The 19,976-nt window shown below is 39.4% G+C and overlaps 2 protein-coding genes across 2 annotated transcripts in view; one reads left to right on the forward strand and one right to left on the reverse strand.

The window, feature by feature from the left end:
- UBAC2 (UBA domain containing 2) overlaps positions 1-19,203 on the reverse strand; it is an 84,389-nt gene extending 65,186 nt beyond the window's left edge. Inside the window, exons 1-4 of the mRNA XM_005516463.2 lie at positions 19,089-19,203; positions 10,328-10,455; positions 7,705-7,824; positions 7,168-7,274 (exon numbers count right to left, since the gene is read on the reverse strand). Coding sequence (XP_005516520.1) covers positions 7,168-7,274; positions 7,705-7,824; positions 10,328-10,455; positions 19,089-19,119 — 386 coding nt within the window. The 5' untranslated portion in view covers positions 19,120-19,203. The remainder of the gene's footprint in view (positions 1-7,167; positions 7,275-7,704; positions 7,825-10,327; positions 10,456-19,088) is intronic.
- On the forward strand, positions 1,450-5,890 carry GPR18 (G protein-coupled receptor 18). The gene is made up of 2 exons (XM_005516462.3): positions 1,450-1,542; positions 4,572-5,890. Exon 2 carries the CDS (start codon positions 4,616-4,618, stop codon positions 5,579-5,581), a length of 966 nt encoding a protein of 321 aa, XP_005516519.2. The 5' UTR covers positions 1,450-1,542; positions 4,572-4,615; the 3' UTR covers positions 5,582-5,890.
- Positions 19,204-19,976: the final 773 nt, after the last annotated feature.

The following is a 19,976-nucleotide window of genomic DNA, read 5'->3' on the forward strand; positions in this document are numbered from 1 at the left end:
GTTCTGCTGAAGCATGCTCTGGAGTGGCTCTACTAATGATAAAGCCAATAAAGAGTTTTCAGCACTGGTTAGTCCTGTTAAGATACTCCTTAGTCCTAAAACATTAACCACTTTTAAATAGATTTATATTTCTCTAGGGTGATCTGGGTAGGATTTGCAGCTCACTGCATTTAAAAGGCCTTTGGAATGATCACAAAAAAACAAGTTTTATATTAGTTCACCTAAACAGGAAAAAACTAAGTACTTAAAGGTAACCTACACACAAAAAATCAAATCCAGGTCCCTCCCTCTAATTATTTTAACCATCACACTGACTTATATAGACATCTACATGCTAACACAAACCCATTTAGCTGAGATAAATTACATGACTCCAGTAGAGACGGGCTTCTTTTCCCAGAAGTTACCTTGAGCACTAAGTGAGGATCACCTACCTACATTACTTTTACAGTCAGTGAAGAAAGATGTTCCCACAAACAAACCTGATTCTGGCTATTTCTGAACTGCAGGACTTTGCTGCTTCTGGCACCAAGTGAACATCCTGGCAAATTCTTGATGACATGTCAGGTGGAGACAAAAACATTATTGCTCCTCTACTCAACACAGAGCTCTTTGCTACCACCTCCCAAAGACAGCCAGAGACCTGAAGCAACAAGTACTCTACCGAGAATATGGAACGAGCTCCTTCTCTGAATGGCTTTTCTAAACGGTAGATCTTTTTTCCAAGTTGACAAAGAGGAAACATAGGAAGTTAGTCTTCTTTACATATAATCCTTTGTGAATACTCCCATCTCACCTAAGATGTCTGTAGCAGTGACACAGCTGAGAGATTTTACTCCATCTTTACACAGACTAAAACCTCTTTTCATACAGCGTTTTTTGGCAAAGCTCTCTAATAAGCACGTTATTAATTTAGACAGCAAATAAAATATAGAAGTATTGCTGCTGTGTTGATGAAATGTTCTAAGTACAGGCAAATACAAAGTTGTGTATTCAAGTGAATCAAACTTCTCATTTCAAATGCAGTGACCTTCTGTCACTTTCAAACTGACTGCTATCTAAGGCAATATAAATAAAATGGGGATTTCCACACAAAATCTACCAGACTATGCTCTACTGAAAATACATTTACATTGTGCTTATTAGAAACTTATGCACAACCAAGATGCGTATTCTTGCAGATACCTTTTTATGGAAACTTTAACATAAAATATGCTTTCATTATACCACAAACATTTAAAAGTTGAAAAGATACGTAGTACAACAACCCAGTCTGACCACACTGGAAATATTATAAAAGGTTGACTGTTGAAAGGTAATAGAAATACCAGCTCACAGACATCAGACCTATGTGAAATAGTAACTTTTAAGTATGACCAATAAAAGATCTCAAAAGTAGCGAGATTACATCATTGTTTCCTGCTTGAGAAGAAGAGCTATTTTAGCTAAGTGAAGCTGAGCAAAGAAGAGGAAGTCTAAACTTTCTACATATTTGGGGCCATGAAAGAAGCATCTCTGAAGAAATTTTGTAGAGCACAAAAGGTGAGTAATGACTCCTTATGCCATGCTAACTAAGTAACTTGGATATTCATAGGTGTTGCTAAGAGATTTCTTTGGTCAGAAGCTGAACATGGGTATTAATTCTAGAACTAATGAAAAGCCTTTTAATTTTTTACTGCACTTTCAAAATAGCAGCAGCATTCTATAAATAACATTTAAAGAAAAATTACTGCATTTGTAAAAACATAGTACCATAAATACTGTTGTTCAGGATTTTAACATAAATTTTAAAAGTATGCAATAAATAAAATCATTGGTAAGTACATCTACCACTAAAAGAAAAATGTTTCCATGAAACTAAAACCAGGAGATCATGATACTTGGTGTCTCTGCTTCACTGAAAGCCATGTTCCCCTTGGGGCAATGCAAGCAAATATAAGGGACAAAATAAAAAGGGGGATTGGGAAGACAGATGCACAGATGGTCCTTTAAGTGGAACCAATGTCACCTAACTCACATTAAGAATCTGGAGGAAAAGATTTAATTGTGATTTTGCTGTGAACATCTTGTTCTCATACAAGGCACCTAGCTGGCCTTCACAATTCACATTAGACATTCAGAATGTCAGTTATCATTAAAAAATTAAAAGCTTGATAAAACATCCAGACAAACAACAGAGGAATCATTCAGAATTAACACAGACAAGTCTTCCAGAAACCAGTGACTCCAGGGGCTCTTCAGCAAGTGCTTTAATCAATACCAATAGGTAAATGTTCCCATTATGAAAAATGGCAATTAGGACAAAACCATCCACCCAGAGGCACCTGAAGATCTGCCTGGGCCAACCTGGGAGATATCAACCTGAACTCCATGCAGACAAGTAACGATGAAAAAGCAAAATATCTCCAATTGTGTATCAATGCAGACAGAACTCATACTTTTTAAAAATCCCAATATTTCTTACCTACATAAACATTACATTTTAGGTTCTTAAAAATTAACTTTAAACTCACAAAGTTTGGAAACAGTGTCTCCAACAACCAAGTAAAAAAAAACACTAAAAAACAAAACCCAACAAACCCTTTTTGTTACAGCAGGTCTGCACTTTGATATATCTCAAAACTCAATTCACCTGCCAAACCACTCAGAATATTGAGCTTGGTAGTTCTGCACTGTCACACACAATTGCTAGCACTTACAATGTGCAAGGGCAGGGGGGGTGAAATGTATTAAGCAACATTTGGACAAGTTTGAGCAACAGTATTGGAAGTAGAATAGTGTGCCAGATAGTATCTTAACTATGCTGCCAGCACATGCACAACGTTTTTTAGCATATGCCACCTAACCTTCAATAAGGTTTGCTAGCATTCTTTAATTCTTTTATTTTTCTTATTTTTAGAGTTATTCACACAATGAGGAATTTGAGAGGCATTCATACAGATGAAAACCTGTTTTTTGCACTACATACATAGCTTTTTCCCATACAAAACATAAATTCTGTTGGATGTTCTAATGTGCTCATCTGAGCAGAAAACACACCTTTTTTGTTTTGTACAGCTGAAAAAAAGACCTTGAAGTTAAGGGTTAGTATTTCCATGCATAACTTTTTTTTATATCTGTAAACTGGAGAATTTTAAGAAAATCAGAAGCTCAAATTTCAAGGCAGAAAGTAACCTATATAAATATTTATCAGGTCATATTTAAGTTAGTTACTCCATGGGTACTCTTCTCAAAAGCAGCTGGTATTTACCAGTGTCAAACCAGGATGCCAGATTAATAAACACTGGTTCAATCCCCTATGCATTCACGTAGAACTGAGAAAGTATTTGGCAACATTACAGAGAAAGCATTAACTAGATGGGCAGTAACAATAAACCTGTTTTTTAATGCTTTCTTCACTTCTGGAGATAAAACACACAGGAACTGTGCATTGTTCTGCTCTTGAGAACGGTTCTGGTGCCTAACAGATACTGTAGAACTTCCTTGGCTGTTTGTCACAAGTGGGAAGATGAGAAACAACTAACTTGTTCCTCCTCCTCTTCACAAAGTTGCCACAGGACTGGGTAAAAGGCCAGACGAAAGGAACCCTCCCACATAAACCCATGAAACTGCGACCACAGCAAGAGCCAGGAAAGGGCTGGGGGTGAGGGTTAAACAAAGCACTCATGCAAACACCAGGTTAAGGTCTGCCATCCACATGGACTCCAGAGCAAACCAGGGATCCTCTTCTTCACCTCTCATCACCTCAGCCTACACAGTAACATTTCAGATGTCCAGCTCCTATTACCAAGCTGGATGAAGGAACATAACTGCCCTCAGGAGTAGCTGGCTACCAGACAGCAACTCTTCCCCCCAAACAAATACTGTTCCCATATGGCCTGGCTGGAGACTGTGCTGCTTCCTTTCTTTTTACTTTTTTAACCAGGAAGTCTATTAATGTATTCATTTTATTCATATGTTGGGTGGGTGGTTCTAATGCCCTGGGATTAAACACTGTATTAAAAGCTACATAGATACTCAAATAGTTTTTAGTGTCTTTTATGAGCAACAACCTGTTCTTTTGGGAGTTAAGTAGGTCCTACACAGATAAAAGGCGAAGTCAATACTCTTTGCATATCCAAATGTCACTACATGCCATGCTGTCTTGTTTCTATTCGTAACTAGTTTTAGTCAAGAATTTTTTAACAAAGACAGCTTGGAGAACTATTTTCTTTAGAAATTAGCTCTCATAGCTGAAATACAACTATTTCAATCTAATTATCAGCTACTGATGCATACCTGAAACGTCAATCTTGACTTTTTAATTCCTTATACTAAAAGGCCCCTTAACTAATTAAAATATTCTATTAAAACACGCTTATGAATACCATTTTCACAAGTCTGACAATACATATATTTCCCTCAGAGGATGATAATGTATTTGCAGTCAGAAAAAGCAACAAAGCTAGCACATTTCAAAGCTAAACAATAGCTTCATCACTAAACACCATCCTAAAACAATCTTCCTGTTTGTTTTTAAAGATAAATTTTATTTGACTGAGAACAACTCCCCATATTTTATCTAATTTTAGGGTATTTATGGTGTGCAACAACTATTCCTCAGCTCAATTAAGCTATGATGCCAGAAAATCCCCACCCAGAAGAATACAAGATTGCATCACTGGTCTTCTACAGCTTTGTGTTCACAGTGGGATTGTTGGTGAATGCCACTGCACTATGGGTGTTCAGCTGCACTACCAAGAAGAGAACAACTATAACTGTGTATATGATGAATGTCGCATTACTTGACCTACTTTTTATATTTTCCTTGCCTTTTCGGATAATCTACCACGGGAAAGAAACATGGCCTTTTGGAGATACATTCTGCCGGATCATGGGGGCTTTCACTGTGTTTTATCCAGCCATTGCTCTGTGGCTGCTCGCTTTTATCAGCGTAGACAGATTTATGGCTATTGTCCAGCCCAAACATGTCAAAGAACTAAAAAATACAAAAAAAGCTGTGCTGGCTTGCACTGGAATCTGGATAATGACCCTCTCAACAACATCTCCACTGGTGTTTTTACGATCTGATCCAGACCAAGCCTCAAATTTCACCACCTGCATGAAAATGCTTGATATCATCCATTTAAAGGAAGTAAATACATTGAATTTTTGTCGCTTGATTTTTTTCTTTTTGATTCCCTTGCTTATCATGCTGGGGTGTTACCTAGTCATTATTTATCATTTTATTCATGGCAAGACTTCCAAACTGAAGCCTAAGGCCAAGGAGAGATCCATAAGAATTATAGTTACTCTGATTGCTCAGGTACTCATCTGCTTTGTACCCTTCCACATTTGCTTTGCCTTCCTGATGCTGCAAGATGAAAATACAATTTACAATCCCTGGGCAGCCTTTACCACCTTTCTCATGAATCTCAGTACATGCCTGGATGTTATACTGTACTACATTGTTTCCAAACAATTCCAGGCAAGAGTCATCAGTGTAATTCTGTATCGCAATTACCTTCGAAGCATGCGCAGAAAAAGTTTTCGAACTGGAAGTGTAAGATCACTCAATAATATGAACAGTGAAATTATATAAAAAGAGAAAAAAATGTCAGGGGACTTTTACAATGTAAAAAGTGATTATTTTTCCAAATTCTAGCACTTGGCCACACAGAAGAATGTTCTCTAACCAAAGGTAACAGATACATTTGTTGCATTGTAAAAATGATAGAATCAGAATAATAATTGCATGTTTTTTTATTTGCTCAGCATCTTTTGCTGTTTCACCTGAAATGAACTAAAACCTAGCATGAGTGCTAAACTTTCCAATGCTTTTATTGCCTCAAATGACTGTGAATACTGTCAGATGTTTAAAGTGACTATTAATATAATAAAGTATACAACATTGAAGAATTATGATGCAATGGAGACATTAATTTTTTATATTTGTACAATCAAATGCTCTTGAAACTACTGTCTATCCCACACTTATAAAATTAACTTCATTCTCTCAAGATCAAATTTATTATGACTTAATGAGAAGGCATATGTAGGCAAAATTTATATTTTACTTAATTAAAAACTTTTTTGATTCAGATTTCTTTGTAACTGACTACATTCTGCAGTCATAAAAATACCATCAAAAGGTACAATGGTCAAACTGTTCATTACCTACTTGTGGGTATCATGTGCACACTTATGATACTTTTGCACAAAGTATCTTTTTACACATAGGAAAACATTAATTTCTCCAGACACATTAGCAGCCTATGTCCCAGCAACAAACTCTAGGTAACAAATATGAGTAACTGCAGTAGCTACTCAAGCTTTCAAAATCTTTTGGATACTCACACACTACAAAAAATATATCTTTATAATATCAAACACATGCTTTTTGTCCCTTATAAATCAGTCTTTAGATACTTTCAACAGATGCTCTGGAAAAGTAGAAATTAAAAAAAAAAAGTCTAGTATAGTGTTTAATATTAAAAATCTAACTCCAAGAGCTTTTATTACTACCTCAGAGTGTACAGCAATGGAAACTCAAGTCTCTGTGATCTCACCTGCCAGAAGCTTAACCACAAAGGGTTGCAAGCTCTGTGGTTTTACTGTAATACACCCATCTTATATTAAGTGCAGAAATCTCAAACATAGGGTAAGCAAAATTGAACCCCTGAACACCTTAAAGCTGCAAGCATGAAATGGAGTAAACAAGCTTTGGCACTCAATTTTTGAAAAACATAGAAAATAACAATATGAAATGCATATGCATTTAAAAGTGAACATAAAGCACATGACTTACAGTTCTGTTGCCTTTCTGATTTAAGTCAGAAATTAGCACATCCTGATTCTAGTTTTTACAAATTGAATGGATCCAAACAATTTAGACTGAACAAATACAGCATTAATTTGTGAGCTGCAATCATGTTGCAATCATGTTAACAGAGGAAATGAGACTGATTGGAAACTAATCATTGTATGGATAAATTATAAATTAAAAACAAATCATAGCTAAGAAATAAATGTTTGAAATTACAATAGTCGTGCCAAAAACCTTTACACTTCGGTTCAAAAGAAGATTAAATCAATTTGAAGTGTTACATGAAGAAAGGTTTTTAAACCTTCAGAAAACAATTCCCTGAAACAATATATAAAATAATCAATTCATTAGAAGCTACTTACAAACCAGAAGGCAAGCTGTTGATGGTGATGCCAAATACATACTGAGTGATTTCTACAATGAGAAGATCGAACAAAGCTGAGAGCATCCAAGCGCCCAGTAAAAAAGACTGGAAAGAAAAAGATTAATCTGAATCAATTCAACAGTTTCAAAATAAGGTTTAAATATACCCCTAAATATAAAAAAAAATAAGAAAACCTCTATCCTAGTTCAACTAAGACAAATTCAATCTTTAACACAACGTAATTCCAGGTCTACTTGTCTAGATACTGAAGAATCAAGAGTAAGAATGTTTCCAAAATTAAATTTGATTGGTCTGATATCTTACAACTGATACAGCTGCAAACAGAAATTACAACAATCCACTGACCACAAGATATTATCAATATAAATTTATTAAAACCAAATTATCTTTAAAACTCTTTAACACATACTTCTATACAACATGCTAGAAATATAACTGCAGTATTCATCCAGGAGTACAAGACTAAATTGTATAGAAAAGTTTTTATTAAAAAACTCCCGAAACTGGAACTTACTGAAAATTTTCTGCTGCCATATCTTCTTTCAAATATTCTAAAGTTGTAAATGAGCAGACTGCTGCAGAATGTGTCTTTCAAATCAAGACATATTGTTCTTCCACATACAAGTCTCCAAATCTGTAAGGTTAATGATCGTCATGTTAAGCCACTCTTCCTTCAAGGAAATTCTTTACAGAATTTGTGCTCAGAGAGAATGCAATGCTGGAGTCAGGTAACAGAAATGCAGCACAGTTAAGGAGGCAAATATAGCGAGTAGAATGTTATGGAGAGTTCAAGAAGTCTCTTTAAAATATTTTCAAGGCAGATGTCTAACTGTTAAAATAAACAAACAACTGAAATTAACTCAAATACACTTTCAGGTTCCTAGTTTACACTTACAAATAAAAGTGTGACTTCCAACTGGTCAGCCCACAGCCTGTACTGGTGCATGGTGTTACTCCTCTCTGATGCAGGAGCTTGCATTTGCCTTTGCTGAACTAAGGTTCCTATCGAGCCTTTTCTCCTCCTCTGAAGGGCTGCAGAATTAACAGGTGTAACAACTACAAATCCAAGTTTTACATCACCCACAGGCTTGCTGAGAGTGCTCTGTCTACTGCCCAAGTTATAAATGAAGATACTAAAGAGTACTGGCCCAATCCATTTCACTCACCATTCTCACTATTCCATGTCAGCATGCCCAATTTTAAATCCTAGCCTGAGTACCACCCCTCCTGAAGTCGAGGCTGGCAGGGCTATGACATTGCAGTTGAATATTTCATGTCATGCACTAACTGAGCCGCCCTGACACAGACTATGAAAGGCTTCTAGCCTTACTGCTCTTTGCTTTACCTAGCTTAAAAAATACATAGATATGATGTAATGAAGATCTTTTACACACAGCATCTTCACTGCTCTTGAGGGTCCTCTGTATGGAAACAAGGAACAGTTTTTGGACAGTAAATATTTTGCCTTCCAAATCAAAAGCACTCTTCTTCAACTGTTCATTTTAATTTGTGCGCTCTCTACCAGCTTTAAGAAGTGTTAAAATCCAACATCCAAAATGTTTGTTCAGCCCCTGAAAAAAATTCTTTCCATTAAACACATTCTTGCAGGTGAATTTATTCTAAACCAATTTTCTTTTAGGAGTTATATTAGCACCAGACGGGAGTTAAACAATCTGCTCTCTCTCATCTCAGAGGTACTCAGTGATACAGTATATAGCTTGCTCCCAAAGCTGTGGCAATAAGTGAAACAATCTCATGAAATAAAAAATCCAAACTCACAAATTCCCCAAAGCACCACAATAAAAGTGTCATAGCTTTTACAGATATTTGCAAGAGTTTATGGTTAAGATACAGCAGAGATGTTTTCTTTGAATAAAATGCAGCTATTACTGTTTTTCAGCAGATCAAGCAAATGGAAAGAGAGGATTCCTCTGAAGACAAATCACAAAACAAACAAATAAACAAATCCCCAAACCCACAAAATTTCATTTAAAACTTGAATAGTTTCTCAGATTTTTTCATTCCCATCCCCAAACACTTGGCTGTAACATTTTTAAAAGGCACACATTATTTATGTATTTTCACTGCACAGCATCAGCAACACACTTGAAAAATATGAGTAGTACTCTCACGGAGTTGTCATTTATTATTACAATGAAGCCCTTGTTCTTGACAAGAAAGGCTACAGAGAGTCCAGTAGCACAGAGCAGCACTAGCTAGGTCTAATAATCTTTTAAAGCTTACAGGCTAGGCATCCTCAAAGACATTAATTTGACTATATACCTTTTGTTTGATGCAATTATGAAATCTGTGGGGCAAGATAAACAGAGGCATTTGCTGACCCTTCTCTACTGAGCAGTAGTTTGCCACTTCCAAAATTAAAAACAACCCAAAACAAATACCCACAGAACTTCTCTAACCAATTTTAAGTGCATTATTTCAACATTTAGAGCTGATACTACAGGATCCTTAATTAAATTTAAAACAAAACTTTACAAGATACAAAACCTAAAAGATAGAGTATCTTAGTTTGAAACAGGAATGAGTAAGAAATTAACCAAGTCAGACGATTACTGAGGAGCACGACAAACTCCCCCATGGAAGAGTTTGGAAATCGAAAACCTGGAATTTTCAATTTAGAAGCGGCAGTTCTATTCATTTGGCAAAGTTTAGTTTTCTGCAACTAACTACAACAGTTAGACAGAGAATGAAAGTTACGGCCTCTGTTGCTAAAATAAATAATTTAAATCAGCATGCCTAATCAAAATAGCCCTCCTCAACCTCAACAATTAGGCACAATAAGATAATGACATTCATATCACAATATTATTAAACAGGTTAAGTCACACTTCATTCACAGCAAGTTTCCAAATGCCAATGACTGAAAGGAAAAATTACATAAACCAAGTAATTTCCCAGACAAGAAAAAGAAGTGAAAAGCTATGTTGATTGTTTCAGATCAGTTTTTCTCATGTTTTCCAAAAAATAGCATACTGGGGTTATACAAAAATAGGTAAGAACAAGCTGGTCTACAGCAGTGAACAAAGGGGAAGAACCAGAGCACGGACTGTGGGGACAAATTGCATGGAAGACCACAGTTTGCAGTCTCTTTTCATACAAAGTGAACAGACTCTTACCTGAAAATCCTCTTTTACAGCTTGTAGGTTATACACAAAGAACTTCTGATAATGTTGGAAGAGCAGAGTCAGTAGAATCGAGATGGCACTTGGGACTAGTAACAAACTCTTTGACAAAGGCGCTTTATCTTAAAGACAAAACAAATAAACAATCAAACTATTTTAGAGAAAAGTCTTCCCCTTTCAAAAAGTGACATATTTAAACAGGTGACTGGAAGACATAATAGCAGTGACACCACCTTGACTTTTTAGCTCAACAACTTCCCAAGTTCTCAAAAACTTGTGAATAGATAGGAAGAACACACTAATCAAAGGAAATGTTTAGAGATATTAATGACAGTTAAATATTGATGAGACATTTTGTTTCCAACATTGTCTCATGAAATCGGCTACAATTAAACGTAAGTTATTTGCACCTATAGAGGTCATGTCCTCCTATACTGCCCTCCTAAGGCCCAATTGCATTTCAGGAAATAGAACAATCACTCTTTTTTCTAGCAAAATATATGTGAACATCTAGTTAAACACTTCTGTTTCCTTTGCATTAGGGATTAAGATTAGTTTTTTTTTAGAGGCTATGAAGCAGGAACCATCAGAATAAATGGACTTTCTCACCACTGCCCTTAGATCCACCATTCAAGGAAACATACCTAAGTCAATTTACATAATATTCATCTTTCTTCCATTCAATCATTAAAATTATTTGTAAAGAAATTACTAGATCAGGATATTTGTGAAATCAGAACTTCTTTCCCTCTAGGGGCATGACTTTCAGAAAGGACACTCAGGAGAAAGCTAGCAAAGAACAGCGAAATCTGCAATACACATTTCACATTTACTAAAATATGCCAAATAGAATATCCAGCAGGAACACAGCCAGCAATTCACCCTAACCCATTGCAGTTGATGCTATAAAACACAAACTCTTGCCCAACAACTCAAGAGACTCTGAAATATTATTTATTCTATAACTTTCTCCTTTCCACATATGCAACATGAATCACATTTACTTCCTTTCCAAACACCTCAGCTTTGGCACAGAATCCATTCATTTTCAGACAACTGTTTTTGCAGGATACTGCAAAATCCATAGCTCTGTTATCATTCTTCTTAATATAATAAAAGGACCAATGAGATTACTTTAAAAGTACTAATGGGGAGTAAAGAGCAGGAGCACAGGAGGAACAAAACTGCATGAAACAGTGTAATACAATAAACATTTACTACCTGTCCATATTAAAGTGAATACCATGAACAATTTTTTCAACATCTGCTGTGCACTAGAAGAATGAACTGCTAGAAAAAGCAGATGGCAATAGGCACCAAAGAGAAGATTTTAATTATGACACAATCCCACTGCCATTGAAAATATGGCTCTTGCTACATAGTTTAGGCATGATCCTCATCCAAGTATTAACTGATGACATCAAGAACGACTTTGATGGGCACTGTTAGCTGTTCACCACCTTGAAGTCTGCAGTCTTCTGATGTTCCCCATGTGAAAGAAACACATATATGTGTATCATAATGAAAACTTGTACTTAAAACTATTAATTCAGTCCACACCCATAGCTTTTGAGTTCATTATTTAAACATGTAGTTTCCATTTAAGCAAGTATGGCTTTGAAGAAACATCCTTTTATAGAAATTAGGCAGTGACTTGGATTGACACAGGTTGATGCTATTATGCTAAATATAAGATCTACTTTTATGATTGTATGAGACACCGGGGCAGAAAGTCTGGCTGATTCTTCTTTTTAATGCATGAAAATTATCTACATTTCAATCTAGTATCTTTCTTTGGTTTTTTTTTGTTTTTTTTTCTCTCCAGAAATAAAGTCTATATTCTTTAGACATCCATTTTTTTTTAATTATTCATTCCTCTGGTTCAGTTGGGCTTTTCAACACCATCAGAGTACTGTACAACTCCAGGGAGAAAAAAAGAAGCTGGAGCTTCCTGAAAGCTACTATGCAGACAATGCATACACATATTCATTTGAAACCTCAAGCAATACTCCCTCAGTTAACTTAGTTAAATTAACATCTCTTAACATGAAAAGGTCAGTTTTATAATCAGGATACAATTTTTTCATACATGGAAGTACAGCCTAATTCGTAAGAATTGTAATAGTCAAAACAGCAAACATTTCTGAAACAAAGTTTGATTAAAATTGTTATCTTACTATCAAATGCATTTACATTATTTCATTAATTTTAAGACATTTTCACAATAACTTATTAATCCTACAAAACTTTTTACCTAAGGATCACATTACACAGACACACATGACAGACAACAAAGTCCCTAGATATCCCATCATGACTGCATTTTTCTATATAGGTTTAATATATAGATTTTACTGCAATTTTTTTATTGTTAGATCACTTTTACATTACAGGTAATATACACTTGAAATACTTTATCCTATCAAGTTAATTCCTAATTTGAATGCTTTTAAAAATAACCAACAGAACTTTATCTGTTTTCTCCAGAAGTGTGAACACACATTTTTATTTAGAGCCTCCTTTTAGCTTTCAACTTAGACACTTTAAACCCTGATACAGAGGAAAAGCACTTATTATTAGACATGTCATCAAGTGAAAAACCACAGAAGCAACTAAACCATGAATCTGACTGTCACCCAGAGGGAACATTGTGTGAGTGATGGAAACTTCTACTCTCCAGCTTCTCATAACGTCATCATGGTTGAGAAGTTTACTCTTGTCTGGTGAACTCGAAAAATATAATAATACATCCTCTGAAATTCTCTTTCCAAGTGCACAGTGCAGCAGTTTGCTCTGTCCCTCAGCAGCATATAGATCCTTCTCAAGGACGGCTGTGAGGTCACTGGGAAGGAGCAACCTTCCCAATGCTGTGGAATGCCTCAACCACGTCAGACCAAAAATCACAAACAGTGCCAGATTTTGCACAATTGGGCATTCTGACTTCCAAGTCAAATTGCTTACTTACAATGCAAAGGTAAAATTTAGAAAGTAGAATTCTAATCCAATGAATGTGTGACCATGCATGAGATGGAAATAGTTACCACAAACCTACCAGGGCACCAGTCTGCTGGCAGCATCCATGCAAATGTGCACAACAAGGAGAAAACACATTTCATACCACATAGAGAAAGAAGAAGGAGAGGATAAACACTCATTTTGACCTTGAAAGTTAAAATATATCAAATACTGTCTTCAAAGATCTTGGAATATATTTGCAATCCCAAAGTACTCCTTAAGTGGCATTTCTTTCAAACAACAGGTAGTTACACCTGTTACTGCTTACTGGTGCTGGAACACATCTACTGAGCATCCAACTAAGTACACAGAGAAATCTTGTTAATAACCAGCAGAATATGCCCACGCTACGACAAAGAGCAAGGAATTAGCCTCCATTACAGATCTTTGCTTCTGCCTGGTGCAATGGAGAAGTTCTCCCCCAAAACTGCCCTCATCATCTCATGGGCAAGTGTCCCAGCCTTCACGCTACCAAGTATGCAATGCAAAGTTGATCCTAAAATGTCACATAAGCAACAAAACCACTTCTAAGCCTCCACATTCCACCCCTGCACTTTTTACAAAGCCCACAGATCCTCTTCTTCCACAACCTACTATGCTGCTGGCTGCCAATGCCTCTTTTAAAGTACAGAGAGTAAAGGATACAAGTGTCCATCTGTCACAAACAGAGGGGGAGGTTTATGGCACAGCTGCCAGAGTTACAGCTTCAGCAATCACCACTGCACTAATGGCAAGAATGAGAAGCTACAGCAGCTACAGTTTTTGTCCCTGCCTGTTCACTACTCACTGGTGAAGAGACAGCAGATGGGCATAGCAAAACAGGCAGCCAGACCAAGCTACTGTTGCAGAAGAGCCCTTGCAGGAACAACTTCACCCCTGGGACTGCTATTCCAGGCTCAAGATTCAAGTGTTGACTTGGGAGAGGATCTCACTGCCAGCTGATGTGAAGTGATGAGCCAGCTGATGAGCAGTGGCTGCAGAAGCTCAAATTAGCTCAGGGCAATTTCTGTGGGGATCCCTACTGAGCTTACACCACAGCTGCAGACAAAACATGCTGCGTAACAACTCTTTTTTTCCACTATCGTCCGCAACTTTCCCAAACCCAGCTGGTGTAAGGCAGGCACATCACTTTCAAACAGACAGTTAACTGCTGGGGGCTACTATAATGGCACAAAATACCCACAAACCAGTTTTTAAATGCTTATACACAAGATCTGTGAATTAAACCGTAACTGATATGCATCTGAATGCACAGTACTTTCCAAATGCACTTACAGAATCTGCATTTTGGGAGGTTGTTTTTCCTGCACTAAAGCATCACGCAGATAATAATCTATTGTATTCCAAGACCTGTCCAATAACCTGCAGCAGGCTCACCAGCCATCAGAGATGTTTGTTTGCAAGTGAAAACAGAGTATCACTGCAGGAACAGTTTTTCACCATATGTTTCTAAATTCAATCCAGAAGCTGAGAGGTGAATAATACTAGCATTAACAAAGTTAATAGAGAAACCTGTGATCATGCTTTTAATCTGTTTTCTAAAGGCACAGATAAGACTTTAATCAAACCACTTGCCTATACACTTACTGCTTAGAAAACTGCTAGGTGGAGCTTAGGTCAAAAACTATTTAAAAAAAAAAAAAGAAGATGCAAAAAGAAAAAAAAAATAAAACCTTTGTTTATAAAAGCAACATTTGAAACAGAAATTGAATCAAGTTGAAAGTAACAAAAATATTCACTCCATTCAGCAGACTTTTCTTCCTTCCAACCAGAGAGCCATGTTACCATACTACTTTTAGTGTACACTGTCAGAAATATCAGGTATGGCTACAAAAGACTGACCATGTGGACACCCCCACACAAGCTTGAAATGAAATGAACTAGCTGTGCAGAAGCAGAATAGCCAGAGTTTTGTGGTCTTCAATGCTATGCTGCTCCCAGGGCTCAAGCTAACCAGGCTACACTGTGGCATGCTGATGTACAAGCTAATTTGCTTTCCCATATAGAACTGTACTGCATAATACTGTAATGCATAAAAGTCTTATGTATTCAGTACATGCTTCATTTTTCCTTCACTCATACCACAAAACATTAATTTACATAGCTTTATTATTTTCCTGACGCCTCTGCACAACAGAGTTCAGTCCTGCCAGTTATGCAAGCAGAGGAGCACAGAGATCCCTTCTTGCCTTGGTGATTTTTAACAATTTGCTAGCACTGCACTACAAGGTTCACAGAGGTAAAAGCCTAAGTTGCACTAGGGAGTTCAAAGGGTTCTCCTTGCTCCTACTACAAGAAATAGCTTGTGTGCAGCAGTCAAAGTAGTCAAATATTTTCCAGATGTAACAAGTGTATATGCTTTAAAAGAATGACTCAAATTTTACCCTAATAATGACTAACTCTTAATAGGCTTTCCTACTAGACTCCTGTGCAGTACATAAACAGCACGAAGAATATTGGGAGGGAATATTACAATATCTGCAGAAAGATTTCATGTTGGTCTAACTGGTTTAAACTGTTGGTAAAGGCTGTTGTGTCTTATAATGGAAAGCCTTCCTGTGTATTATACTTTGCTCCTGGGATGCAGCCTCTTGGCAAACCAAGCAGCACTAGAGTAAAGCAAACAGCCAGGCCATTCACACACTCATGTGAGCCTTTGCAGAACAGCTCAAGTGTTTCAGCAGCATTGTTCACAGGACAGAACCTGCCAGCAGACTGCAACAGAAGCAACCAGCCTGGGTCTGGCACCACAGCCACCTCTCAAGCACACCTAAAGCCAGGTGCTGCCAGGATGGCCACTGAACACACTGCAATGCTCTTTGACAAGCCAGCTCAACTGAGTTAGTGCTCTGATAAGCCATTAGCATATGTCTGTGCTGTGTCTCCTGCTAGTATCCAGAGCCACTGGCTCTTTTTTCCAGAGCATACCAGCTCCTCCAGTATTCCAGATAACAGAAATAGTTTCCACAGCAAGGGCAAACTGTCTTTGTCCTTTTAAAAGGTGGTGTCCTTTGTTCCCTGGCTTTCCTATCTCACAGTTGTACCATGTACCAGGTATGTTTATTTTTACATTTACATCTCCTTGTCCCAACATTACAGACGTCAATCAGTCTGTCAGAGATGGCACAGCAGGCTGCAGGAGCCGTCAGTGTGACCTAGTATGATCATTGTTATTGCTGCCGAACCAGGTGTCCACTTATTTTATTCAGGGTCACTGATACAGTTCCCATTATCCACCAACACTGCCTTCTGCCAGAGGTTACCAAGCCCCAGAGGCAGAACACACACGTACAGTTCCCTGGTGCAACATCAGCCAACAATTCATTAATTACCTGAACCATCAGATTCTGTGCATCAGTGACAGAATCCCACCCACCTGCTGCTACTGCAGCAACTTTTGCTACACACACAGAAACAAGTCTGAGGGCACAGGGACACCTGCAACTGCCATAGTCATGCCCTAGGTGAGCATACGTCACTGCACCTAAATCCATGCCTCCACTGGAGTTTGTCAGTGCACCTGTACCAGCCAATTCTTATTGTAAAAAAAAGACACTTTAGGTCAACAGGTAAGTTCAGTAAGAACTGAAAGATTAGCTTTTGAGAAGGAAAAATAAAAGTACAACACTGAGCTGTGTCAGGAAAGGTTTAGGTTAGAAAGACTCTTTACTTAGAGAGTGACCAGGCACTGGAACAGGCTCCCCAGTGAAGTGGTCACAGCACCAGCCTGACACAGTTCAAGAAGCATTTGGACAATGCTCTCAGGCACATGGTGTGTGATTCTTGTGCTGTCCTGTGCAGGGCTAGAAGTTGGACTTTAGATAATCCTTTTCCAGATCAGGCTATTCTATGATTTTCTTTCTGCAGAATAACATATTGTCTAAGTTTCTTCCCTACCACAAATATGTTTCTTATGACAACCATTTCCCACTCATCCTTCTGATGGACAAAACCTGGAAAAACTTGTAAATACTGACCATGACTTTCCACCCATTCAGTCTAAAAAGGATACTCTTCCTCCTACATTCTTTCTCATAGAATTATACACAGACACATGCCATTGAAAAGCCACTCTACAGTATCTACTGGGGGGCACAGGGAGGGATGAAAAATCAGGAGCTGCAAATCAAGGTAGAGTATTATCAGATCCAACTGAAAAAACACTCTTACCTTCTTTGGATTCCTCATACAAAATGTATTGCTACAACTAATACCCCTTCTTAAATGCCAGAATTATTTCCCCTAGTCAGAGGGTGCTTTCACACTCAAACGTATTTCACAGAATCAATTAAGTTGGAAAAGACCTCTGAGATCATCAAGTCCAACCTGTGACCAAACACCATCTTGTTAACAAGACCATGGCACTGAGTTCTACATTCCAGACTTTTCTTAAACACCTCCAGGGACAGTGATTCTACCACCTCCTTGGGCAGCCCATTCCAGTATCTAATTATCCTTTCTGTACAGAAATTCCTCCCAATATCCAACCTGAGCCTCCCCTTGTACAGCTTGATGCTAAGTCCTCTCATCTTGTCCTGTCACTGGTTACCTGGGAGAAGAGGCCAACCCCCACTTTGCTTCCTTTCAGGTATTTGTAAAGATTGACAAGATCTTCCCTGAACCTCCCTTTCTCTAGGCAAAATAACCCTAGCTCCCTCACCCACTCCTCATAGGACATGCATTCCAGAGGCTTCATCAGCTTCACTGCCCTTCTCTGGACATGTGACAGCACCCCTATGTCTTTCCTAAACTGAGGGGCACAGAACTGGACAGTGTCCAAGGTGTGTCTTCACCAGTGCTGAGTACTGAAGGACAATCACTGCCCTTGTTCTGCTGGCCACACTATTGCTGATATAGACCAGGATGACACTGGCCTTCTTGGCCACCTGGGCACAGTGACTCATGATCAGCTGGCTGTCAACCAGCACCAAGCCGTTTTCCTCCAGGCAGTTTTCCAGCCACTCTTCTCCAGATCTGTAGCACTGTTTGGGGCGGCTGCAGCCCAAGTGCAGGACCCCGTACTTGACCTTTCTGAACTTCATAGTGCTGGGTCTCGGCCCATTGATCCAGCCTCTTCAGATATCCCTGTAGAGCCTTCCTGCCCTTCAGCAGACGGACACTCCCTCCCATTTCGTATGAAGCACACAGTTAGTCAGCAAAGCTTTGACTTATCATTTGTCCTCGCCTGCTCTTAGGACTGTGGTGCCCAAGTCCACACCGCAGCCAGACCAGCTCCTCACCGCTGCTTCCAGACGCTGCAGATTCTCTGTCCTGTAAACCAGCTCAGAGCCAGCCCTAGATACCTGTGAAATCAGTTCAGGTAGCACCGGGACATGAAACTATTTACATGCGCTGTACGTAAAAATAAAGCTAAGCAGAGCAAGGGGTACGTTAGTCCTTACGTCTGCCTTATCAAGAAACTGGTCTTCACAACCAAGTTTCATTTCACATTAAGGAAAGAGGGTTTTTTGCTTTTTCTGATACGTATCTTGGCATAGAGGTCTATATCGATGTATGCAAATGCATATAAACACACAGAGAGACACATCCACAGGCAGACACACACACACAGACACATCCACAGACACACCCGCGGCTCCTCCCGCCGCCACGTAGTTTAAAAGTCCAGCCAAGAAAGGACCGAAGCCAGAGGCTCCCCCGGGGCCGCCGGCGGCAGTGCCGCCCGCGCTCCCACCCCTGGCCGCCGCCCTCCCCGGACCGCGGCGGGGCCGGTACTCACAGAACCCGTTGGAGCCGGTGCTGGTGAACATGGCAGCGGCCCGGCCCGGCCCGGCCGGCGGGCGCGGCTGGCGGAGCCCCCGAGGTCGGGCAGCCCCTGAGGAGCCGCGGCGGGCCGGGGCCGGGGCTGGGAGGGCTAAGGCGGCCGCGATGGGCCAAACGCCGCCAGGCGACCGGGCGGCGCCCCCTGCCGGGCCCGCCGGGCGGGCGGGGGGGGCGCGGGCGGCGCTTCGGTGTGAGTGTGCTATCTGTAATTACTCCTGTCTTCAGAAAGGGAAAACTTTTTCCCACTGAGGGTGGCAGAGCACTGGGACAGGCTGCCCAGGGAGGGCGTGAGGTCTCCCTCTCTGGACACTTTCAAAACCCATCTGGGCACATCCCTGTGTCACCTGCTCGGGGTGACCTTGCCTTGGCTGGGGCGTTGGACTAAGCGATCTCCAGAGGCCGCTTCCAGCCCTAACTATTCTGTGATTTCGTGATTCAACACGACTTAAATTTTAAATTTGGAGGTGACTTGACTCCTTACACTTTGGAAAACTCCGGCCCTCGAGGCCCACCCTAATTTGGGGTGTCCAGCAGGTAAATGTCTCGTTAGGAGCCGTGGGTAAGCTGTCATTGCAGCTAACGGAGACAGAGTCAATACAGACGGAGTCTGGAGAGCTTCTCAGGTGGCCAAATGAAGGTGTCTGCTTTAGGATCTAATTATTTGCTCCCCAGGCGCCACCAAGGGACCGCAGTGAACAGATCACCACAAGTTCTAATGGCACATCAGACACCAGCTCTCTAACAGCATGGTAGGCACCCAATATGAGGTGAGCCAAATTCCCGGTTTCATAGGAGATGTGGTATCATAAGGGTGAAACTATTAGGGCACCAAATTTCACTGACA

The sequence above is a fragment of the Pseudopodoces humilis genome, chromosome 2, assembly GCF_049639895.1.
Source record: "Pseudopodoces humilis isolate 2021_Gansu_Grassland_sample_001 chromosome 2, ASM4963989v1, whole genome shotgun sequence".
NCBI lineage: Eukaryota > Metazoa > Chordata > Aves > Passeriformes > Paridae > Pseudopodoces > Pseudopodoces humilis.

What these genes read in the sequence shown, in the direction of transcription:
- GPR18 (XM_005516462.3), top strand. Translation starts at nt 4,616, where the DNA reads ATGATGCCAGAAAATCCCCACCCAGAAGAATACAAGATTGCATCACTG.